Raw genomic sequence first — 26892 nt, 5'->3', positions numbered from 1 at the left:
ACAGCTGTGAAGGAGAAACTTCCAACTTACTGTGCGACTACATATGCCAGAAGTGGTGTTAATCAAATGTGGATTCTAAAAAATTCGAAAGAACTTTTAGTAAACTTGAAATCGCAGAATTTTCCCCAAATCAATAACATTAAAACCTATGAGTTTTCAAGACTATACACGACCATTCCTCACGATAAATTAAAGACTAGATTTTTTGACACCATAGACAGTTGCTTCTTCAACAAAAAAGGAAAACGGAAATATTCATATCTACTGATCAGTCATTCAAAAACTTACTTTGTTAAACACCACTCTGATTCCACGCACAAGTATTCTGAAGTTGAAATAAAAAATATGCTAGAGTTCCTCATTGACAATGTCTTCGTGGTCTTTGGTGATCAGGTCTTCCAATAGTCTGTTGGAATTCCCATGGACACGAATTGTGCTCCTTTGTTAGCTGACCTGTTTCTATATTCATATGAAGCAGAATTTATTCAAAAACTTCTACGCGAGAAGAAAAAATCTTTCACTGTGGCCTTCAATTCGACATTTAGATATATCGATGACGTTTTGTCTATTAACAATAATAGCTTTCATTCATATGTCGATTTGATATATCCCTGTGAGCTCGAAATAAAGGACACCACAGAGTCGTCCACGACTGCTTCATACTTAGCTATTTGAAAGTAGACAATAACGGCAAACTGACAACTCAACTGTATGACAAACGGGATGATTTCAGCTTCTCCATCGTCAACTTCCCATATTTATGTAGCAATATTCCATTATCACCTGCATATGGTGTTTATATATCTCAACTGATTCGATATGCAAGACCTCGTTCTACGTATAGTCAGTTTTTAAATCGAGGTAAGCTACTGACAAACAAGTTGATGGTACAGGGGTTTCAAGAGTCTCGATTGAAGTCAGCATTTCGCAAATTATATCGTCGTTATAACGATCTAGTTCGTCAATACAACCTCGCATTGGTTCAAATGCTGTCTGACGTGTTTCCTACCGATTGTTAAGCCGGTCTTGGCACACTGATTTTAACTGCGGTTAACTGAGTTTACCTGATCAGGATATAGGGCTCACAGCGGGTGTGACCGGTCAACAGGGGATGCTTACTCCTCCTAGGCACTTGATCCCATCTCTGGTGTGTCCAGGGGTCCGTGTTTGCCCAACTATCTATTTTGTATTGCTTATAGGAGTTGTGATATTGATCACTGTTCGTTATCTTCACCTTGCATCAATTAAATGCATTCATTTTTTGTACAGAAAACTTGGCTATTCTTTAGCTACAGACAGCTTTTTCCTCCAGCGCGATTTTTTTCCAAGCGTATAAGTGACGAAGACGTCGAAGTCCTAATGTATCAAAGAAGTGAGACAAGTAATAGACCTGGGTTGAATAAAAATTACATCAGTAATCATTGTCAACGTGATTGACCTTTCTAAGTAAAATTATTTCATTCATTAAGTAATTTTTAATGATAATTACAAAGTGATTCAGAACTGGGCAAAAGAATGTATGTTATATTACTCGTTCATAAATATGCATAAGATAACGGCGTTGTAATCAATACTCGGCGCCTTTGAAGTTGCTAGCCTTGAATCTGAATCATCCATAGTGTTTTCCCGGCATGACACAGAGCATAAAAGTTCATTCAATGGATGTAACGCTAAGTACACTTTTTCTTGCAAAATACTATTAAAATGTCGATTATCTAAAGTATAAAGATCTATTTCACACGACCGATTGTAAATTGTTTGAATGGGGCGATTTCTTGTTTCAACTTATTTTTTTAAATCAAATCATTGGTAATTTGTGGAGTAAATCATATTGAAATTAATTGCCGTTGGTCTTATGATTTGTTTGTTGGTTTGTTGATTTGATTGAGGGTATCAAGAACGGCATTTCAACAAGTACTCCAACTTACAAATTCCATTGGATTAAGTCTACATGACATATTTTTTAAATAATTATCATTTTACCCCGTGAATTTCGGTGACTTTGATAGTGTACATATTACGCAATGCGAGGAATTTCTTCCAGCCAAAGATAAAGAAGCGCTAGTTATAATATGATAATTCTTGGTAAGTTGCGTGGATGGTTCAAATCAAAATGAAATCAAATGGTCAACGTTGATAACGGTAACAGTTTGCTTTGTGCTAGCATCAAATCGCTGCAATTGAAATACAATTAGCGTGAATCACCACATTTATTTTCCACTTGATAAATGCAATGACTTTGTTCGTGAGTTCGACTGTACATTTATTTTATTTTAGTGTGGAAACAACCGGGAACCTTTCCAAACTTTCACTTGTAATTATATTAAATAACTACAATAGATGATTTTGTTTGTGTGTGTTTTGGAGAACATTTGTAATAAAGAAAAATCACACCACATGCTGTAAAATAAACATTTTCCCAAATAAGGCCATGACAAACTTCTAAAGCAGCAAGCGTCAGCTGATTGTCAGATGGAGCATATGGGTCTCGTATGTAAAAAAAAAAACCGGGAAAACTTTAGCTGTCTTTTGCTGAATAGATAGATTAAGGGAATTCGATTGATATCTGAAAATAACTTTTCTATAATAGTTAGTTCATTAATATTCAACTAGACATGTAAGTTAGGTTTTACAGCACTCATTGCATATAATTAATCACGCTAACTTTCTATAAGCAAGTAGACCATAGGCTAGTAAAGGTAATGGGGGACGCCCTAAGGGTTTTTGCAAACAAGTGTTTTTTTGAAAATACATAGTACCTTAATTATAAATCAGGTGTTTGGCATTTCTATGTTGAGGCGTTTACGAGTCTTGGAGCAAAAATCATGAAATTTGTAAAACTAATAGCTGAAAACTGGAAAAAGTCTTTATATTCGATATATATGCCATTGGCATTTGCAAACAAGCATTTTTTGACCGTATATAACCCTTTGGTTATATATAAAGTTGTTTGACATAGATATATTGAGACATTTACGAGGTTTTGGGACTAAAACATTATTTTGTTCTTTTAAAATCGCTGAAACGTGGAACACTTCTTCAGATCCTATATAGATAATGTGGACATTTGATAACAATTATTTTCTGAAAGTATGCAACCCTTTTAGTATAAATCAGATTGTTGGCCTGGAGACTATTTCCATTTTTGGGGCAAAATCCTAAAATTTATAAAAATAATAGCTGAAAATTGGAAAAACTTTTCAGATCCGATATAGATGTCAGTGACATTTGCAAAGAGTAAATTTTGAACGTATGCAACCCTTTCATTATATATCAAGTTGTCTTACATAAATATGTGGGGTATTTATAAGGTTTGGGGCTAAACATGATTTTTTCTTCAAAAATCGCCCCAAAATGGAAAACTTCTTCAGATCCTGTATAGATAATATGGACCTTTGAAAACAATTATTTTCGGAAGGCATGGAACCCTTTAACTATAAATCAGATTGTTTGCATAGACATGTATTTTGCTTTAAAGAACGTAACCCCTTCCAATTATATCAAGTTCTTTGGCATTAAGGCGAAGTTTATTTATAAAATACTGAAAGAGTTTTAAGAGATATGCTTGCAAGCAATATTAATCCAGCATTTGTAATCGCATTGTAAATAGCAGTCTCAAGCTCCACAGCATCTGTGAGTAGTTTCTACGATGACCTAATAATGTAATTAACTCAGTACTTCTTGTCAGATGGCGCATAGTCATTTCAAACGTGAGATGCTTAGGTAATGTATCCATTTCCATTCAAAGCTGAGGCACATGTGTCTTGAGAGTATGGTTTGACGAGCGTTTTGGTCCATGAAAAAAAGATGGATTGTCTGATACGACTTTAGAGGGAAATGCAAAAAATTTTTTTTTTATACACAGTCATATATTCAGAGATGATGGAAAGGTGGCCATGATAGGTTATTGGCAATTTTGTGGCAGTCACAAATCTACCATTTGATTACCATAGCAGATTCTTTGACTTGTCGTTTGGCTGAACGGGCTGATGCAAATGCAGACGTAATTACTTGTTCAGTAGCAATACATGCAGAATATGCAAGTTTTGGAGTTTTCTAAAATTCGATTTTGCTACCAATTTTTTTTCTGCTTTTGATGTCAGGTTTCAAGCTTTGTAATCACTGTTATGTGAGTCGGGATAACCTTAGGAGGTCATAAATAAAACGCTTCTCACATGTAGAAAAGGGACTAACGTTTTTGCTCCAAAAGTTACATATTTTCAAACACGTGTTGATCTTTGATCACATGTTCTCGATCATAAATCAGATCATTTGTAAAAAAAAAATACTCATTGTCAATCGATTTATTTTCACACATTTTAATGTCAGATGTTTATTTTGATAATGCTCTTTGTGTAATGTGCACGATCAATATTTGATGCGACAGTGTAATTTATTTTTTTGGTTTTGTATATGTTTGAAATCAGAAATGAATTGTCGATTTTATATAAGACTTTATATATATATATATATATATATATATATATATATATATATATATATATAAAAGTACTAAAGTTCCAACAACACTCGATACCTCAAAGTGTCGGATCCACAACAAAGATACAATGTCAAATACTAAAAATTATAGAAAGCACTAAAATGACCAACGACACGAACAACAAGATTGTTTTGTTTTTGTTTTTTTGGATCAGCTCTTTGGACGAATAAGGCATGTCCTAATTCGCTCCACTTTTAACATTGATTTGCAAGCCTAGAGACCAAAAAACATGTAGTCTGCATTGTAAATACGTTTGTAGATTAGTGTAGTTGTAGTGCTAGATGTATTTATATGTAGTTTTTGTTATTTTGCTCTGTTGATATTGGCCACATTATATAATTCTTTTCGTTTGTCCTGAAGAAGGGACGGGTCGTCCCGAAAATTTGACAATGTGGTTGTTCGTGTCGTTGGTCATTTTAGTGCTTTATATATATATATATATATATATATATATATATATATATATATATATGTGTGTGTCTGTGTGTGTGTGTGTGGGTGTGTGTGTGTTTATAAATGTGAAAAATTGCCTCAGTGTCCGGTAACCAATAGGTAAAGAAATAAATAATATATGACAACTCATATATATCTAGAAGTAACAGGGAATATTTTCTATGGGAACTAATTTTCCTTCCTATCATAGTACAGTTGGGTTTTTATTTCAATCTGATTAAAATCAGCTCCTCAACCCGCGTCTATTCTATATTATTGTCACCACCTCGTGTTAATATTCAGCTTTGTCAAAACTATTAACCCAGGCACTACCTCGTGTAGCGACACTATAAATCAAAGTACAAAATGTTATCCTGGGAGTTAAACATTTTCAACCATTCAAGAAAAGAAATATTTAAGTTATTCCGCTGGGTTTTTTTTTGTTTTTGTTTGTTTGTTTTTTTTTTTTTTGTTTTTTGTTTTTTTTTTTTACACTTTTTATATTGATAATTTTTCATCAAATGTGCGCAGTTTACAATTGTTCAATGAATGTACATGTATATCGTCATTTGTTTTGCCATATACACAGACCATTGGGTCGTCATTTATCTACTATATGCAGAAACATGGATGATTTATGGAGTATATCTTAACCTCCAACCCCTCTAATCAGCAATGAACTCGTCCATATAGTACCTAGAGTTCGATGCTCATTTACAAAATATCTATAAAAGAAGAAAAAACTCAAGAGAATATATCTTATATCATTTTGTAAAATAAATATATCTCTTTATATATAGTGTTCATGATTTGAAATAAGTTTCTTTATTTTAAATCTTAACATTGTATTATATATTGCACTACAAATTCATTAATGTATAACATATATTTGAATATGTAGAACATTGAAATAATGTTGATGAATGATTTATATATTTGTTGATATTGAATTAAATAAAAGATTAAAATAAACCAACATTTTTTTAACGAAATTATTGTAATGAAATTTTTGTTTTTAACATAACACCTCTGGAAAATACTATTATCTTTGTTTTGTCATCATTCACTTTCAACTTCCATTGTAATCAGTACTAGTATATTTGAAATTCATTACCAGATTCAGCCATGATAACAATGTCGTCGACATAAAAAATATCTAGAAGTTCAAAATACATTGGTAATTCATTCTCATTCTCAAAGATACTAGTAATACTTTGTATAAGTATGGCATTCGTAACGAACAGAAACTCCTCTAGATCATTTATATACTCACAATCAATGAAAACGCAACAGTTTTATTTTTTCAAAAACCAACAATTTTGATACAAACATGTTTTAACACTTGTAAATACACTATAAGATAAAACATTAAACCTCGGTCTCAGTTGAATGCTTCAGTCCAGATATGGTTTGTTGAGCATTGGTCAGCGACACATGATTCTACAGTGTTGTTAACAAAAACAAAAAAAAAAACCAACCAAAAAAAAAAACCAAACAAACTGCTGTTTGTTATTATACCTATGTACTTTTTATGTATTTAATTATTCCTATTTGTTGTTTTAAATTGTTTCATATGTTATTAGGGTAATCATATCATATCGCTATATATTAATAAGAACACTTATGCATTTTATTTCTGACACTATGAATATTTTATTCACATGTATGTGCACATCGATTTTATATTATCTTTTCTTTCACATTTGTAAAGCGCTTTAGAGAACTAATGTTGATAGGGCGCTATATAAATCTTTTAATTACAATTACAATTACAATTTTGTCCGAGGGAGTCGATTTATGCTTGATCAGACTCTGCGATTTGTATGTGTGTAGCATTCATATCGGGTGAATAAATCCCAATAAAGAAATTTTGATAGAACGTTTCATTTTGAAAATATGCCGAGTCTGAGTAACAATCAGAGCCATGAAGCAAAGGGTATGTTAGCTGCAGGCCGGTCTGCGCGACACATTCCTAGACAGATGGGTTGTTCCCCCTCGACTATCACTGGACTGGCCCAGAGGATTGCACTAACGGGTTCCGTAAATGACATACCACGCTCAGGCAGAGCTAGAGTGACGTCGCCAAACCAGGACCGTCTTATCCAATTACGTCATCTCCGTGCTCGATTACTTACGGCGGCACAAACAGCACAAAATATACAAGGCGTTGTCGGTCTGCGTCTACCTGCGTCAACTCTGCGACGTCGTTTAGAGACAATAATTTGACAGTAATCAGGCGACATAATCGGCTGCTGTGGACCCAAAGGAGTCAAAGGGAATGGGTGGAAGTTCTATTCACGGATGAGTCCCGTTTTCATTAAGAGGCAATGATAGGCGTACCCGTATATGACGACGACGAGGTGAACGCTATGCAACTTGTTGTGTTCGGGAGGCGGATAGATGGGAAGGCGATAGCGTAATGGTATGGGGTGGCATTTCATTTCGTCATTGCATACCTCTTATCGTCATTGATGGCACTCTCACTGCTCAGCGTTCCATCAATGAGGTTCTACGGCCAGCAGTTGTACCGTTTTGTGCTGTCCAACGTGATGTCACTCAGTTTCAGCAGAATAGTGCGCGATCTCACTCTGGCCGTCTAACGACTGCCTTTTTACGTCAACAAGGCATCAACACATCTCCATGACCGGGATTTTCAGCCCATCTGAGTCCAATCGAGCATTTATGGAACTAGTTAGGTAGGGCAGTAAGACATCCGCAGCCACAGACACGTCGGCAGCTGGAAGCAGTATTGCAGGCATAATGGAGGAACATACTGCAAGTCCGAATACAACGTAAAACTTATACGGTACCAATTTTAATGCACCAGATGCGCATTTCGACAAATAATGTCTCTTCAGTGATGCTCAACCGAAATGTTTCAAATCCGAAATAACAATGAAGTTTAAGAGCTATTATAGGGAAAAACAATGTGCCAAAAACGTAGAGTCAATTCGTCTAAGGATAAGAGCTATGAGTGAGAGAGATGATCCTTAATTTTGAAATGGATATCTAACTTTTATCACGGTAATTAAATATACATCCGTATTTTCAAGCTAGTAACGAAGTACTTAGCTACTGGGCTGTAGAGACCCTCGGGGACTAACAGTCCACCAACAGAGGCCTCGACCCAAGGGTCATAATGTAAAACTTATACGGTACCAATTTTGATGCACCAGATGCGCATTTCGACAAATAATGTCTCTTCAGTGATACTCAACCGAAATGTTTGAAATCCGAAATAACTATGAAATTTAGAGCTATTATAGGGAAAAACAGTGTGCCAAAAAAGTGGAGTCAAATTCGTCTAAGGATAAGAGCTATGCGTGAGGGAGATAATCCTTAATTTTGAAATGAATTTCTAAATTGTATCACGGTAATTAAATATACATCCGTATTTTCAAGTTAGTAACGAAGTACTTAGCTACTGGGCTGTAGAGACCCTCGGGGACTAACAGTCCACCAGCAGAGGCCTCTACCCAGGGGTCATAATGTAAAACTTATACTGTACCAATTTTGATGCACCAGATGCGCATTTCGACAAATAATGTCTCTTCAGTGATGCTCAACCGAAATGTTTGAAATCCGAAATAACTATGGTTTTAGAGCTATTTTAGGGAAAACAGTGTGCCAAAAAAGTGGAGTCAAATTCGTCTAAGGATAAGAGCTAATCCGTTCTATGCCTAGGAGATTCCGTGCGTGTGTTGCAGCAAGCGGAGGACACATTCGGTACTGATTATATAAATTCGATTTCAATGATTGTCTTCCTTAGCATTGTTGTCATAGACTGTACAATCAAGTATTCAATTTCAAACACAAGATGTTCACTTCTCAAAACCATGTGAAGTTGACAATGGATTTACATGATGCAAATAACATTTCTGATAAAATGTATTCACATCTTATTCAGCGTTGCGTTTTCATTGATTGTAAGTTTATATATGGAAAATGAAAATGGTGAAAAGTTTTCTGCATGCCTTACCGGACTTGATACCTTTGTACATATTTTGAATATATTGAAAACATGTTCCGCTTATATCCTTTATGTGCATTGTGATTGATAGACAATTTCGCCATACAGTATCAAATGCTTGTCTAAAGTTATCGAGGGCAGTCAGTATATGATCTAATGTAGAATAATTTCCCCTGAAGTCCGCTTGATTTTCGTCATGTAAATCAATTTCATTTGTAAAAATATCCTATCTGTTATCAAGAATACAAGCTAACATTTTCCTTAGACAAATAAGGAAAGATATTGAACGATGATTTTCGGGGTGAGTTGGACCGCCATTGTTTTCAGAAGATCGTTTTTACAATACCGATTAACCACTCACCTGAATCCATTGCTTTTTTGCCCTACTTACTCGTTATCTTGAGATTACATTTGTTGTCTTTCGAATCATTTTTATCAAACATTCTATTTGCAAGACAGCAATTGACAATCCTTATTAAACCATGGTCTGTTAATTTTGTTATTCTTCGAAATGTTTCACCTCCCTTTTTAAAATCGAAAGCCTGTATTTCTGAAGTGACAAGAATGTTACAAATATCCGTTGCTGTTTTGTAAACAATGGTTATACAAATAGTTTTGGACAGAGTGATATCTGATTGTGTTCATTCTCAATTAAGACACCCGCAGGTAATTCAATATTGCGCTGACAATTGTCTGCTTTGTCCGTACACCAGAATTGTACACTTGGTCGGTTCTCACCTGTATCTCTATTTTTATCTGCCCCGTTACAAGTGGAAAATGAAACTGGGTTATGTATATCCGAGTATAACCTACAAAAATCAACACTATCAATACATTTTATTATAATAGAAAATGTATGCACTGGAAACAACTTAGTAAACTGTTATAAACAAGTCATTGTACTTATGTGTATATCTCTACCTACCCCTCTGTTTGTTATATAGATATCATTATTTTTATATATTCAAAATTATGTATAAAGGAATCTTTTACAGTTTTACTTAAAGGGATTTGGTATTGGAGAAAAATTGAAATCAATATGTAATTGCATGTGGTTGAATCTGACAATGGATTACAAGAGTTAGAAAGTCATCAGGAGTACAATAATCACGCAAATGACCAATTCTAGCATTAAAATAACCAGACAAACATACATACTTGGTATCATTAACGATATTTAGAATTTCTTGTTTGATATCTAAAAAAAGTCAGAGAAAGAATGTCTACTTCCTTCAGGCGGTACATATACAACCCCACAAATAACATATACAACCCCACAAAGAACATTCTTAGTTGTAATAGCAAATAATTTGCTTCATTTGAAACAGAAAAAAAATTCCAATTAGTTTTTATAATTTTTACATGACAACATTGTCCTTTTTAGCTATCATAATTCCATCTGATCTTGTGTTCGATATTTTGTGTTTGATTTTCATAAAGATTTCAAAGCCGTAAAATGGATGACGTTTTGCCAATGAATCAACCAAACCGTATATAGTGTGCTTTAGTCACCTATACACACAAACAGCGAAGTAAATACACAAGACTGTAACGAGGAAATCGAGTATGAAATCGGGAATAGCGAGTATATGTTTACATGGGCCGTGTCTGTGGTAATGTTATTCTTTTAAACATTGGTAATTATTGGGGATGTTTTATAGTATTTAAACTGTGCGATCAACATTTGCTTTTTTTGGATTAAGAAAATCATGGTACTTATTACATCATTGGCAACAAGGCCTCCTGTCATGAATCTATTTCATTATCTTTAGAAAATAAATTTGAAATAGAAATTTTAACGCAAACAATATAATTCCAACCGGGATCTACATATCGTTAACAAATCCGAGCAAGGATTTATACTGTACTTGATGTAATAACTTTTATTGTTTCTTTAATTTTGAAAACATCAAAATTCAAATTAAAGTTAGGAATTACAATATTGTAGTTTATTCCGAAGGTGCAGTTGTGTATTTTTTGAAAAGATGAAGACCAAAACAGAATATATATCCTGTAGCTGCGCTCCGCTTCTACATAACCATTTTCTCGCAGTTTAAGTAGGTCTCTATCCAATTGCGTTTTGGAAAAGTGCATGGACAAAAGCGAGTGTTTTTATGACAATTTCCTTGCGCTGACAATAAATTACCTTTACAAAGTTCCCCCACACCTTCATTCTAAAAAAAACCTCAGTCAGTTAGTACATTATTAAGGGGCATAAAACATCCCATACGGTATTGTCTAATGAGATAATTAGCTTGTTTGTTGGTTAAATCTAATCCGTTTGTAAAACGGCTAATATACTATATTCAAGATAATGGCTCGTAAAATATCGAAAGTAAATGTCTGAATTTCGCCACTTTCAATCTCGAAGACTACTCCAAATATTTCATGTAATACACATTGACAGTAGTTTCGGCATGCGAGGAAATAATTTTGCTAAAACATTAAATAATGACGCAACATACGATATATCGTTTAAGATTTGAAAGATTTTTTTCCCCGTATCATTGAGTAATTAATTTCCGAATAAACATGATACAATGCATCTTCATACAAACTGTTCAAAGTCAATACGATGAAGTTCTTCTATAATCACATCCTTGAAACATGGCAGGTTAGAATGCAGCATGTAATTTAGTCATGAACAAAGAAGAAGACGAGAAAAAGAATGAATGTCCTTTATATTTACATCGACCAGTTTACTTTCCTATTTACGTGATATCATCGACACTGTATGTATATTACATGTTGGATTCAATTACCGATTACTTTACTACTGTTACATTTTAATGGATCTTTAGGAATATATAAATGGGACTACTAAAATGTAATGTTAAACAGCATACAGTCACCTCCTGTATATAGTTACAGTGTGTAGTGTAAGACAATAGGGAATAATATCGCTATCCAACATGTAAGTATTGCAAAAACTATTTCCTATGGTCATTTCTTATATGTGCAATACTTTGCTTAATAAAACATATCATAATTTCAAATTTCTCCAGTAGTTTATTCATTTTGTTGAACTATCTACATTTGTATGTGCAACGAGAGGTAACTCTACTTATGATCGATATCATACAATTGATGGGTAGGAAACCATTGCGACAATGTTAAATCCTTCAACGAGCTGTTTCTGTGTATATCACCAGCTGTTATGCAGCAACCCATTCAAGACATAACTGTGTGTGAATTTCTCGCGGTGATACTAAATACGTATACAATATACTATAAATATAATCTATTTCACTCTTCTGTATTATTTTATCAGAAAAAAAAAGATTCATGTTTTAGATTTTTATTTTCGCAGGCATTTATCTAATGCTAAAACAAAATATTGATATTGAATGGATATTAGTTTGCAAATATAACCTGTCATTGGATCGAATGTTTTCTGTTTTGTTTCATACCAATTTTCTGGCTGTTCTTCACATTCTGGCCTGGAAGTTATAAAGCTTTGTGAACAAGTTTCCATACTCAAGTTCAAACTCTGTGCTCTAAACTCATACTCAAAAGTGAAGGCTATAAAACTTTTATAAAATCATTATTATACCCAAATGGAGTACATGCTCAAAATGTTTGGAACATGCTGGGTGTTTGTTCAGAGTTGTACTCATGAAACATGACTGAGTTTGAGTATGAGTATAGGAAAAGTTTTATAACCTCCAGGCCTGATTTTGTTGCAGACCATTGCGCTTCCTAATCATAATCAAGTAATATGACTCGCGGAGAGTGTGATCTGTCATAAGGAAATGCTTACCTCTCCTACAGGCTCCTCTCCCAATCTCCGGTGTGTCCAGGCGTCTGTGCTTGCCCCACTCTCTGTTTTGTATTCTTTAAAGGACTGATGAGATCAATCACTGTTCGTTATTTTTACCCTTTCATATCATAATCTTTCTATTCTGTTTCTTTAATAGATGAAAATGCAATGATTTGAAATCTGTTGTAGATCCTCCGAAGAATATCTAGGATAAGACGTGCATTTATTGCTATAAAACGACCTTTAATATACCCTGTTTGTTCATTTCCTATTGTTTATATATGATCTTCTGTAACCTTTGTGCAAAAATAAAAGCTATAATAGTATACTGTGGTCCGCGTTAGTTCGGTGCCCTCGGGTGATAACCCTGTTCAAGCATGACAATTTGTGATGTCTCCCTGCTAAACAGCCCACAATCGTATATTGTAGATGTGTCAAAGAGGTATATACTCTATGTATTAAAATGCCTATTTAAGAAAAGCATGATAAGGGTATATATATATATATATATATATATATATATATATATATATATATTATATAGGATTTCCATGCTTATGCTGAGGGGGACATTGGTCTTAATGGGTATACTGACTGAACTGTATGCAAAAGAAACCACACAGGACTTCATCAGTAAATACAACAACTACAACACCGTCTGTCGAGGAATGGGGTACGAAACAAGAAGTTGTAAAGGAAGAAACCATGGTATGTATGTAATTATATATAAAAGAACAAATACATTAGCATATATCTGTATTTTGTTCGTTTGAATTCCTGATTAAAAATTAAACATGTGCTATTGATATAACTCAATATTTTTTTTTACTTTGAGCCATTTTATGTGTCTTAATGTTTACAGACTGCTAACTCTGTTTATTAACAGGAGCCACTGCTTTCCATGCACGAATACCCTCCCATCTAAAAAATCTTGGTAACCGTGCTGTTGTTGTATTTAGGAAAGTAACTCTAAACTCTGGATCCGCCTATGACGGTAACACAGGGATATTCACAGCACCAAGGGATGGCATCTACTCCTTCACATGGACTATTATGACAATACCTGGGTCAACATTTCACACAGAAATTGTCATCAATGGAAAACTAGTTGGCTATAATTATGCTGACGGTAAAAATGGCAGTTCCCATTTCGAGTCTTCCTCAGCAACAGCAATGATTAGAATGAAGAAGAAGGACAAGGTTTGGATAAGGACACATGGTGGTTATGGGAAATATGCACACGCTGACTGGTCGTCATTCTCTGGGTTTGAATTGTAAATATCAAATTGCTTGACAAAAATAAAGCTATCAAATATGTTGTCTGATATTTGAATTCATATATCATAGAGATGCCTAAATATCAATCAATGCATTGGCGGATCTAGAGCGGTGTTACGGAGGTTGCCTCTCTCTATGATGGTATTTAAGTATTAAAAAGTCTTTTTTTGCGATTTTGAGGTAACAACCCCGCTTTTGTTTTGAGTGGGGGGGGGGGGGGCAGAAAGGTAGACATTTGGGTCACAATTCCCATTGACAATTTTCTGGAACATCCCCTGTCATGAAAATATTAAAGCAATGCAAGTTGAAACTGACGGCAAATAAATTGAAAATAAAAGATCAAATATTCAACATATTAGTTATAAAACATATGTAACTTCATAGAATCAGAGGGAATCTGAAGCAATAAACAAATCAAATCAGTAGAAACTTTCGATTCATCAACAATTGTTATCGTCTCAGTAATTCCTGCTCGTAATCTGTGAGACAAAGTGCCCTCCTCCCCCAGCTTGAACAATAATGCGGCTTACATCCCATCCAATGGGGAGTTGGACAATCACAGACCCTTGGTCAAAACACTTCTAAAACTGTACGCATACTATTTCTGGAATCATAAACTTTAAAACAGCCTAAGTATTCCAACTTTCAATCAAAATACAAGATATAAGTCTCAGAACAGGTGCAACCGGTGAACGAGGAATGCTTGCTCCTCCTAGGCACGTTATACTTCCTCTGGTTTGACCAAGGGTCTGTGGTTGTCCAAGTCCCCATTGGATGGGATGTAAGCCTCATTATTGTTCAAGCTAGAGGAGGAGGTCGCTTTGTCTCAAATGGATTTGGAAGCCATACACCATTATATCGGTGATATCAACTTCATTAACCCAAGATATACGGATGAGTAGTTTCTTCTATCCAATCTACACCTTCCGACTTTAAAGTTGCATCAGAAATAGGATCCATGTTTTCCCAACTCTCTATTTCGTATTGCTTATCCTCACCATTTTTAGAATGATACCCGTTAAGTGCATGTCTCAGATAAAACCATGCAAAACTGTCCACAGGCACATGTAACCAATCGTTGTGATATTGTGCATGGGGAACCACATGTAGGTGTTATCTCCATTTACAAACTATTATATTGCGTCACCTATTCAAGGCATATTGTTCCCTCTTACTAAACCAAAATACAGCATTCTATGCCATCGCCACAGTGCAGCAGTGGGCGTTACTGTATATATACGGGGATCCTAACGGCAGATTGTGCAAGCCAAAAATAATAAAAATTGTTTCCTTTTGTTATCAAAATCATATGTGTATGATAGTAAACAGTTTTTGAAAAAAAATTCAATTAAAGGTGAATATAACGAACAGTGATCAATGATATTAATCCCGAAATACTGGTACAGTCGTTTGCCTAGTTCCGTATCATATTTTCATTAACGATTGCTAGCGGTATAATCCACGAAGATACAGTAGGTGAGAAGATAAGAAGTTGATAAAATGAAAAATAACTAAAATTATTTGAAAATCATGGTAAATATCACCGGCCGTTGTATTTTCCATAACCGTGTTCATAGGTCAGTTTCGAATCACGGGGATATTTGAAACGAATGCAGGCCGATTCGAACTTTCACTGACCCGATCTGACTTTCAATCGGTCCGAAACTTTAAATCAGTACGTGTGTATGTTTATTTCGCTTAATATATACCCACTTTGTGTTGAAATAAAATCAAATCAAACAATAGTTTAAATTAATATTTACATTATTGACGTTATATATATATTGAACAATATTCAAAGCTTCACATTTAGGCATTGGCATAGCTAAAACTGCGGCATTCAAAATTCTCTTAATCAATATTAATGATGATTTTTCTCTGAGTGTGTTTATGATGTAAAAGTTATACGGTACCAATTTTGATGCACCAGTTGCGCATTTCGACAAATAATGTCTCTTCAGTGATGCTCAACCGAAATGTTTGAAATCCGAAATAACAATGAAGTTTTAAAGCTATTATAGGGATATATATATATATATATATATATATATGTCAATCAAGTTGTCCGACATAAATATGTGGGGCATTTACAAGGTTTGGGGCTAAAACATGAGTTTTTTCTTTAAAAATCGCCGAAAATGGAAAACTTCTTCAGACTCTTTCAGGTTTTGGGGCAAAAACATGAAATTTGACGTTAAAGTATTGTTAGAAATGGAAAACTTCGAGAATCTTACAAACATAATATGGACATTTGCAAACATGTATTTTGCTTTAAAGAACGTAACCCCTTACAATTATATCAAGTTGTTTTGCATTAAGGTGAAGTTTATTCATAAATACTGAAATAGTTTTAAGAGATATGCTTGCAAGCAGTATTAATCCAGAATTTGTAATCGCATTGTAAATAGCAGTTTCAAGCTCCACATTGTCTGGGAGTAGCTTCTACGGTGACCTAACAATGAAATTAACGCAGTACTTCTTGTCAGATGGCGCATATTCATTTTAAAAGTGAGATGCTTAGGTAATGTATCCATTTGCCATTCATAGCTGAGGCACATGAGTCCTGAGAGTACGGTTTGACGAGCCTTTTGGTCCTTGAAAAAAAATATAGATTGTCTGATACGCCTTTAGAGGGAAACGCAACCCCCCCCCCCAAAAAAAAAACAAAAAAAAACAAAACAAATTTTATACACAGTCATGTCAGATATGATGGAAAGGTGGCCATGCTAGATTAATGGCGATTTATTTTGTGGCAGTCACAAATCTACCATTTGATTATCATAGCAGATTCTTTGACTTGTCGTTTGGCTTAAAGGGCTGACGGAAATGCAGACTCGATTGCTTGTTCAATAGCAATACATGCAGAATATGCAAGTTTTGGAGTTTTCCAAAATTCGATTTTGCTACAAAATTTTCTTTCTGCTTTTGATTTCAGGTTTCAAACTTTGTAATCACTGTTATGTGAGTTGGGATCAATGACAAGTATATGTCTCTGAGCATTGTAATACTCTCAACCACCTAATTCTGCACGATATCCATCTCCATGTATACGAATAAAGTCAAATTCCTTTCCCTGAGCTAATAATCATATAATCTTTACTTTCTGACTTGTTTCGGTCATTGGCTTAGTGCAGGTTTTTCTACAGGTTGGATAAATCATCACCCCTTTAGCAATCAAATCAATGTATCGAAATTAAAATATTGTTGTTTTGTTGGGATCCGGATTAGAATATGTCCTCAGTATCCCTTGCTTGTCATAAGAGGCGACTACTAATGCTTTGTAAATACGTACATCGATCGTTTACCGACAGTTTGGTTTTATTAATATAAAGTCACTAATTAATCACATCTTTAAAACAAAAATTCTTTCTACGAATTAAATGCACAAAAGTATAGAATTAGAATTGATAATATTTGATTTTTCCACAAGTACATAGAGGACTATCGATGATGTTACAATGAAATATATATTTGTTTAAATTGTGTTGAAGTCTTGTATGATCATTTACAACAGTTGGTACACAAGATTTGTTTTTGGTGAGGACTCAGTTTGAATAATTTAGTGTGACATTTAGGGGAAATAATCAGTGAGGACTCGGCTTGAATAATTTAGCGTGACACTCAGGGGAGATAATCAATGAAGACTTGGCTAGGATAATTCAGTCTGACACTCAGGGGATATTAGCGTTGATGACACAGCTGAGATGACTCAGTGTCGCACTCAGTCGATAATGAGCGAGGACCCGGTTTGGATAATTTAGCGTGACACTCAGGGGAGATAATCAGTGAGGACTTGGTTTGAATAATTCATCGTGACACTCAGGGAGATAATCAGTGAGGACTCGGTTTGACTGATGATTTAGCATGCCACTCAGGGGAGATAATCAATGAGGACTTGGCTAGGATAAGTCAGTGTGACACTCAGGGGATATTAGTGGTGATGGCACGGTTGAGATGATTCAGTGTGACACTCAGTGTTGATAATCAGTGAGGACTCAGTTTGGATAATTTAGCGTGACACTCAGGGGAAATAATCAGTGAGGAGTTGGTTGACAAGGACAATATGGATAGCATTGTGGTGACGGTATATTGTATATATTTCTTCATAATTCAGCTTGTCTGCAAATATGTGTCGTTATCTAAACGCCCACTCCCTCTTTACTTATATGGGTAATTTTGCATTGAAGTAGATGAGTGTTATTATGTCATTTGATGATTGTATATGTTGTTTAATCTAAGGCAGCTCATGTTGTGACTTTAAGCATCAATACCAGGTATGTTTATTCCGGAATTGTGTTCTGGACTTTAACAGGCATCATTCTAAATTTACTGCAACATCACTTTCCTTTCCCTTTCTGAAACATTCGAGAAGGTCGATAAATTTTAGAGCGGAGAAATTTGAAATAATCTTTGTTAGTTATGAACATTTATTTTTTGGCTATACTTCATTCACAGTAAGAATGATTGTGTTTGTATAATTCTTCTAAGCAAAATGTATCCGATGACGGCTCAGTTTTGTGATTTTAAAGGATTCTGATTTAGTGTGGTCATGCAAAACTAGTCATTTGCCCGCCCCCCCATCAGGTTTATATTTAAAATTTGATAATCATATAACGCTCCCCTTTTAACTGCTCTATAAGATTGAAATATTTTTTGTTTAAATTTGTGGGAGCATGCCTCTAGTTAGAACGATCGAGACGAATTAGAGGCCAGACCAGGGAAGATCGCATGTGGAGTCGGACAAAAACGCCTGCTCCCGAACAGGAACTGGTTGACGACAGTCTATGTATTTCGACAGCAAACCCTGGTCATTCAAATGTACAGACAGGTTCTGCAGATTTATGGGCGCACGGGAGGGGGGGGGGTTACAATCTTACCAGATGATACCATGCAATGAATAGATCATGATGATAATTAGGTCATCAAAAACAAAATCTAGACCTGTGGATGGTACGAATTAAAGATTAAAATACATGTGGAGATGTTACGGACTGGGGGTAGTTCCTCTGGGTGAAAACTTTCCATGAGCAGTTCCGGTGATGATGTACATGGTTGAGGGTCATGGCATGGTAACTGGGTCTCGGTACAAGTAGGGTAAAGTTCATATTAAAGAGCTATGGATTGATTGATTGAATATTGTTTAACGTCCCAATCGAGAATACTTCACTCATATGGAGACGTCACCACTGCCGGTGAAGGGCTGCAAATTTAGGCCTATGCTTGGCGCTTATGGCCATTGGACAGGGAGGGATCTTTATCGTGCCACACCTGCTGTAACACGGGGCTTCGGTTTTTGCGGTCTCATCCGAAGGATCAACCTATTTAGTCGCCTCATACAACAAGCAAGGGGGTACTGAGGACCTATTCTAACCCGGATCCCCACGGGTACTTTCAGCTACTAGAATTAGAATACAATTATGAAGACAAGGGCTTGCCCATGGCATGGGATGCTCCATTTCCTGTTCAATTTTTGAAAAGTCCTCAATTTTCCTCCAGTGAGTGGGTACAACAAAAGTATGGTTTAGATACGATAGAACACTATTTGGACGGTTTTAATTTTCGGGGGGGGGGGGTCTGCAATCTAAGGCACTAGTTCAGAATTATGGGTTCCGTTAGCAGTAGACAAACTTAGGTTCCTGATACCCGTTAAGTGTTTCTGGGATTTAATAGAAATAGTCACTGCATAAGACTATCGAGAATCCCAAAAACAAATTCCAGTATTTCAAAAACGTTAACTTTCGTTATGCTAGTAATTTGATGAAAAGTTATGTTGAAGCAACATAAATATGTAGGTACGAAACAGGGCTAGTTTAGTAGTCTGACAAAGGCAGCTATTATCTGGCCTCGATCACTCGAACAAATTGATCACTTAATGCCTACCTCTCACTTATAATTGTGCTGAACCTATAGTTAGAGCCTATGTAGTGGCTATTGGGTATGAGGAGTCCATGATGGAACCAACAGATTCAAAGCTATGGAAGGTTTCAGACGTCTGGAGTCTAGCATGGATACTAGGTTACCAGTTAGTTTATATGAGTAATAAGTACTGTGTGTTCCAGTCTCTATGTCACAAAGTTGAAATACACAGGCTATACTTTGGCCTTTTTAAGAGATTGGTGTTTGTATATTGTTTACACCTCTTTCGAGAATTTTTCACTCATTGCCGGTGAAGGGCTGTCAAACTTGGGTCTATGCTCGGCATCACCCATTGATGAAGAAGGCCTTTAAAAATTAGCATATATTAGGCGCCTGAGGCCTTTGAGCAGAGATGGATCTTTATCGTGCCACATCTGCTGTGAAATGGAGCCTTATTTTCTGCGTTTTGATTTGTAAGTCTGCCCCATTTAGTCGCTTTTATGACAAAGAAAGGGTATTGAGGACTTATTCTAACCCGGGTCTACAAGGGAGATTTTATGGGTTAGAGAATTTGCTTTATCGACAGCCAACAGTCGGTACACCATTCTCGGAGTTGTTGATGTGCGCATTCAGAAACGTAACTTATTGTACGTCTAGCCTAGGTGCCAAATCTATCAATCAATTGGGAAGGGGGTCACGTGGTACTAATTTGTCATGGCACATTCACTTGCCCTGTTATGGCTAATTTTAAGCAAGTAAGACCAAATTTTACCGGCCCCTTGTTTTTTGTCATTTTGGAGGAAACCCGCTTCCAAGATATCTTTTATCGGCAGTTTGGATGGCTTATAGCCGCTATGGACCTAGATAGCATGTATTACAAGCTTCCTTTTAGAATAGGGGTTCTGACAAAGGTAGATCGATAAAGGTTTCTCGGATATAAAATCAATAGCTGTAAGATGGTGGTCTACTGCATTTCAAGCTTATATTAGGTCGCCGCTTATGCGAACATCTTTATGTTAATTATCTACATGAGCGAAGGTTTACGGCAGGATTGAAAGTAGATATTAACGGCAAACTAACAACTCAACTTTATGACAAACGGGATGATTTCAGCTTCTTCATCGCCAACTTCCCATATTTATGTAGCAATATTTCATTATCGCCTGTATATGGAGTTTATATCTCTCAACTGTTTCGATACGTAAGAGCTTGTTCTATGTATGGTCAGGTTTGATAGTACGGGGTTTAAACCCGACGTGTTTCATACCGACTGTTAGACCATTCTTCGCACCTGATCAAGATATATGGTTCACGGCGAGTGTGACCGGTCGACAGGGGATTCTTACTCCTCCTAGGCACCTGATCCCACCTCTGGTATGTCCAGGGGTCCGTGTTTGCCCAACAATCTATTTTGTATTTCTTATAGGAGTTATCAGATTCATCACTGTTCGTTACCTTCACCCTTGATGCATATATATATATATATATATATATATATATATATATTTGAAGTTCACGGCGGATGTGACCGGTGACAGTCGACAGGGTGTGTTTTCTGCTCCTTCACACCTGATCCAACCTTTGGTGTATCCAGGGATCCGCGTTTGCCAAACTATCTATTTCGTATTGCTTATAGGAGTTATGAGATTGATCACTGCTCGTTATCTTCAGCTTTCATTGTTGGACTGTGCATTCAGATCAGGATATAGGGCTCATGGCGGGTGTGACCGGTCAACAGGGGATGCTTACTCTGCCTAGGGACCTGATCCCACCTCTGGTGTGTCTAGGGGTCCGTGTTTGCCCAACTATCTATTTTGTATTGCTTGTAGGAGTTATGAGATTGATCACTGTTCGTTATCTTCACCTTGCATCAGACAGTTATATCACATTGATGTAACCCGTCAATATCAAAGACGTAATGCTTTAATTATCTTTCGAAATATCTTTCTTGTTTCGTCAGCAAAAAATTACATTCCGTTTCGAAAGTTGTGGTGACGTCACGCTGACCTAATTCTTAATTGTATAAGGAAACGACAGCTGTAGATTTCTGAGCTGTAGTAGGATAGAAATAAAGTTCTTGTTTTTGTGTATATTGCAGGATGACCTCCTTGGACTTGTAATGCTGTTTGAAGTATAAAAGCCTCGAAGGCTATCCTGCAGGATTCACATGTACGAAAACATGTACTTTATTTATTTTCTTAATCAAGTGATTGATGAAATAAATGCATGTTAGACTGATCTTTTGTAAGAATTATATCCTGATGTAAAGTAGAGTTAACAATAACCATTCATGAAACAAGTCCAATCAATATTTATACAAAAAACAAGACAATTAAATACACATAATTCACAATATCTAAGACTGCATTAAATTATAAGTTCAGTTTTCCCAAAACATAAGCTTATATTGGGAAATTTTTATACGATATACTTCCTCGTGGATTATCGAAATCAAACGCAATTATAAGCGTTTAACAATTTATTGTTTGGCAGATAATGGCCACAGTGGTCAGAAACAACATTTACAACCAACAACGGTGGGGCCGCCGCTCAACAGGGCTCACTCCCCCCAAGAACAACATTTTTGTGTCGTCCGAATGGGCAAGTGGCCTGCTGGGTAATCACAATCAAGCTACCGACACAATCAACATACATTGTATTCAATACTGTATTTAACTTGTATTGAACCTTATTGAAATCGTCAATATCAAATAATTCATACATCAACATCCACATATCAACTGTCAACATCCACATATCAACTGTCAACATCCACATATCAACTGTCAACATCACAATATAACATCCAATTTGAAGGTGACGATTTCGACATTTGGGAAACCTAATGAATTTTATACATATGCAGAATATCCAATGAGGTTTTCCACCGCCACATGGTGGGGGTAGGAACCTTCAAATACTAAATTACCACTGTGCCACTGCCTATAATCCACCTCATCCCCTGTGATAAATCGTATCCAAGGGAATCTCACTTGTAAAATACTCAATTTCCCCTATTTGTTAAGAGAAAATAAATAAATAAGTCTGGTAAAAAAGCTCCACCGAATAAAAACGTAGTATAGCTTACCTATGGGTTGAGAATGAGTGATACTATTCCCCCGCCATCAAATACCTGTTTAGCTGTCTCCCCCTATTCAGTCTTTTCCTGTCTGCGCCATAGGGCTAACATTATGGGAGTACCTCCAGAAAATACGGGGAAGTAGAGAGAACCAACCAGCGTAGCATAACGATGCTCAAAAGTAATTGATTCAAGAATTTGGAAAGTTAAATTTGGACCAAATCATTGGCCCCACAAGGAATAAGCAAACATTGAGATTTATTTTTAAGGGTAACTAGGTACCCAACTTTTCGAAATAAGTCGGTGAATTTACCCCCCCCCTACTTGCCGCCCAATATCTAATCCTGTTTTATTCAGGCTTGGCTCCGTCCCCCTGGCCTGACTGCCACTTCTATATTACGAACCTACTACCCCCTCTTATACTGTCAATTTGACTGGTCCCTGTGAATATGCATCAATATATGTATATATATATATATATATATATATATATATATATATATATATATATATATATATATATACCAAGTGTCAGATACATGTGCAAACACAGTTTGCAAAAACTTCTCGTTTCCTTTATTGAGCCATACATTCAATATAAGGGTAGTTTACCATATACCAATGTCGGAAGGTGACCACATACATATACCTCTTGGGGAGCACGGTCTAATACGGGATCCGCGTTGTCCGTACTGTAGTTTTCAATCTTTGGTTTTGCACATTTAACATGATATGTTAATATTATATCATAAATAGATCATGTGCAAAAAATAAATAGCACAGCGTAGAACAACGCAAAGTTAAACAAATGTTTAATGATAAATGTACTTATCTGAAATACATTACCACATTTCAGCCTTCTAAAAGTTCATATACATAACAAACAGTTGTGTATACAATTTTCTAGTCATTGTATGCTATATCTGAGTGAAAATACAGCTGATAATTGTTTAACTTGAAATTTCCATGTGGAAATCTCCAACACTTTCCCCAACGATGTATTTCCCATCCATGTGCCTGCCATCAGAGGATAAAAGACCGCCATAAACCACAGAGTGAGCGCCGATATACTGCTTTGTAAACTTCACCAACCCGTCACACTTCCTCCATGATCCGTTGATCATAAAATTACCGATACTGTCTGTTCCTTCGCCTTTCACCGATTCGTCAAAGTTACCGAGAAAAAGTTGTATGCTGAAAGGATACCGAATGCCATATTGTATGTAATATCCACTCCAAACCCCAGATTGTGCTGTCATGAAGGACTAAAACCAAAAACAAGGAAAAACATTATATTTGTTGCATTTCAGATCTAGAAGTTTTTTGTATGTTATTTTACGTTTGTTTCTGGCTATATTATTTTATGTTTGTTGTTTTAGGTTTGTTTTGTATGTTGTTTTACGTTTGTTTGTTTGTATAGTATATTGTGTTGCGTCACACACACACGCACGCACGCACGCACGCACGCACGCACACACACACACACACACACACACACACACACACACACACACACACACACACACATGTAGACATTATATATATATATATAGAGAGAGAAAGAGACAGAGAGAGATATATACAGACAGACGGATAGAAACAGAGAGAGAGAGAGAGAGATAGAGAGAGAGAGAGAGAGAGAGAGAGAGAGAGAGAGAGAGAGAGAGAGAGAGATACAGACAGAGAGAGACAGACAGAGAAATAGAGAAAGAGAGAGACAGACAGACAGACAAACAGACATAGAGATAGATAGATAGAGAGAGAGAGAGAGAGAGAGAGAAAGAGAGAATGAGAGACCGACAGAAAGAGACACACAGAGAGAGATAAAGATACAGACGGGTAGAGATATTGACACACAGAGAGACAGACAGAGATAGAGATAGACAGAGAGATATTGACAGACAGAGACAGACAGAGGGGGAGATATTCACTATACTGACCATGTTGAATTGTTTCTTTACAACGCTTCACGTTCTTTATCTACAAATAAAGAGAGAAACAACTAGTCGTCAAACGATTAATACTACCAACAATTTCTCATTCCTCTCGCCATTGCATAGCTTAATGGGGGAATTCATGTTCTTGTCCGTTGTTGTTGTTTTTATTTTTATTTTCATTTCTTCAAAACGGTACTCTATAATTCCCCAACCTTCGCCGTAAAAATGTCCAAACATCAGGAACTGAGTAATAGCATGTACAATTTCATTTCGAATTTATCATTTTAATATACTAAAACTTCTCACAAAATCAAATGCAACAGGATACAAAAATCACAATCTACTGGAATTCATCTCAGTTGTTGTATTGAGTAAGCTCAAACATCGGCAATCTTATCATCTTTCTAACGTTGAAACCCGAAATCCTCAAAATTACGTCTTTTGAGCTGTTAGAGGGTAGACTGTTTTTGACTGGTAAAGAGGGCATTATATTTCATGTACCCACTAGTTATACCATTGTATTCACCCCCAATGAACAATTTGGTTCCCAGTTCCGACCTCAATCAATAACTTTATATTGTTTAAAATTAAGGAACATCCGTTAGTTACTGTTATGTCTAACATATTATTGACTATAATAAAAAAAAAAATCATTTATGGATTGTACAAATTTCCTTGTTGTAACATATAATATCTTTGTGCCCTTCAATAAGCTGACATTTAAAAACATCTTATTCTTTAAATCTACGGGTAATTTAAATAAAAACAAGTCAGTTAGATGAAAAGATATATCGGAGAAATATATTTAAATAGAAATGGAAATGGTTATCATGTTGAGGTAGAAATTATAGATATGTTTTTACTTACATACAAGTTAGAGATATTCAGACCAGCTAGGTACTTCCTTGTGTCAACTCATTTATACTACATTTATTTTTTCTTGTTTGAGGCACAGAACAGGGTAAAGCGAGGGACATGTACACTTCTATACAGAAACGTGCCACTTGTAAACAAAACAGACCGTGAACGCACATGATAAAATGACAATGTGGTGTATATCACGTAAGTTGATAAAATTAATATGTAAAAAAAATGAAATAAAAAATATTGATGATAATAAACAAGATATGATTATATTCTACCTATTATAAAATCTTCTTAACGAAGTACTGGCTGTATAAAAGTGGCTTTTTTCAGAGTACTACTATTTTCCTCTCTTACAAAATTCATGCCGATTTTAACTTTATGTAAAAGATCTAAATCACAATGGCTTTGAGTTTTTCACACCCCATTTTTCCTTTAGTAAAAGTGATGTCACTTGACCTTGATCCTAGTTTGTACGTCCTCTTATGATGATCCCATGTTTTTATCAGCCCTAGTTCTAAAGTTATACAAGTGTTTATAATCAATGTCAAAGTCAAGATCATCCTTTTATAATTTTTGAAGATTCCATGTCACTATCAATCCCAGTTCTAAAATTATACCATACTTATGTTTACGGTCCGAGGTCAAGAGCACTGGAGTCATTTGACCTTATTACCAATTTGTAGATCACACCATCATTTTTATTATTTCTGAAGATCCCATATCTCTATCAGACCTGGTACTTTAGGAATACCAAATCTATGTTCTCAGCTCAAAGGTCAATATAATCACTTGACCTTGATATTAGTTTGTAGATCTAATCATCTTCTTATCATTTCTGAAGGTCCTATTTCTGTATTAATTTCATTTAAAAATGATAAGAGTTTGTATATTCAAGATCAGAGGTCAAGGAGTCGCTTTTCCTTGATACTATTTGTGGATCTCATCATCTTTCCATCATTTCTGAAGACCCCATGTCTCTATTAGGCCTTATTCTCAAATAATACCAATTTTATGCTCTTGCTAGTTCTGAAGATTGCATGTCACTATTAGTCTCAGTTTTAAGGTTATTCCAGTTTTTATGTTTATGGTCAGACGTCAGGATCACTAGAGTCACTTGACCTTGATACTAATTTGTAGGCACTGTCATGCTTTATTCATTTCTGAAGACCCCAGGATTCTATCATATTTATCAAGTTATATATGTTGAGATTT

The 26892-nt window shown here is 35.6% G+C and overlaps 1 protein-coding gene and 1 long non-coding RNA gene across 2 annotated transcripts; one reads left to right on the top strand and one right to left on the bottom strand.

Annotated features, from left to right (window-relative positions):
* Positions 1–11738: 11738 nt before the first annotated feature.
* On the top strand, positions 11739–13983 carry LOC125675538 (complement C1q tumor necrosis factor-related protein 3-like). The gene is made up of 3 exons (XM_056160205.1): positions 11739–11817; positions 13208–13371; positions 13550–13983. Coding segments are annotated over exons 1-3 (558 nt in total). The 5' UTR covers positions 11739–11815; the 3' UTR covers positions 13942–13983.
* Positions 13984–23671: 9688 nt separating this feature from the next.
* LOC125677074 (uncharacterized) lies at positions 23672–26111 on the bottom strand. Its single transcript, XR_007370919.2, has 3 exons — positions 25681–26111; positions 24817–24856; positions 23672–24141 (listed from the first exon to the last, which is right to left on the bottom strand). It is a non-coding gene; the product is annotated as an uncharacterized LOC125677074 (long non-coding RNA).
* Positions 26112–26892: the final 781 nt, after the last annotated feature.

This window comes from Ostrea edulis, chromosome 3 (assembly GCF_947568905.1).
Source record: "Ostrea edulis chromosome 3, xbOstEdul1.1, whole genome shotgun sequence".
NCBI classification, from domain to species: domain Eukaryota; kingdom Metazoa; phylum Mollusca; class Bivalvia; order Ostreida; family Ostreidae; genus Ostrea; species Ostrea edulis.
The sequence above is the reverse complement of the archived record's forward strand: the minus strand, read 5'-3'. Positions and strand labels throughout refer to the sequence as shown.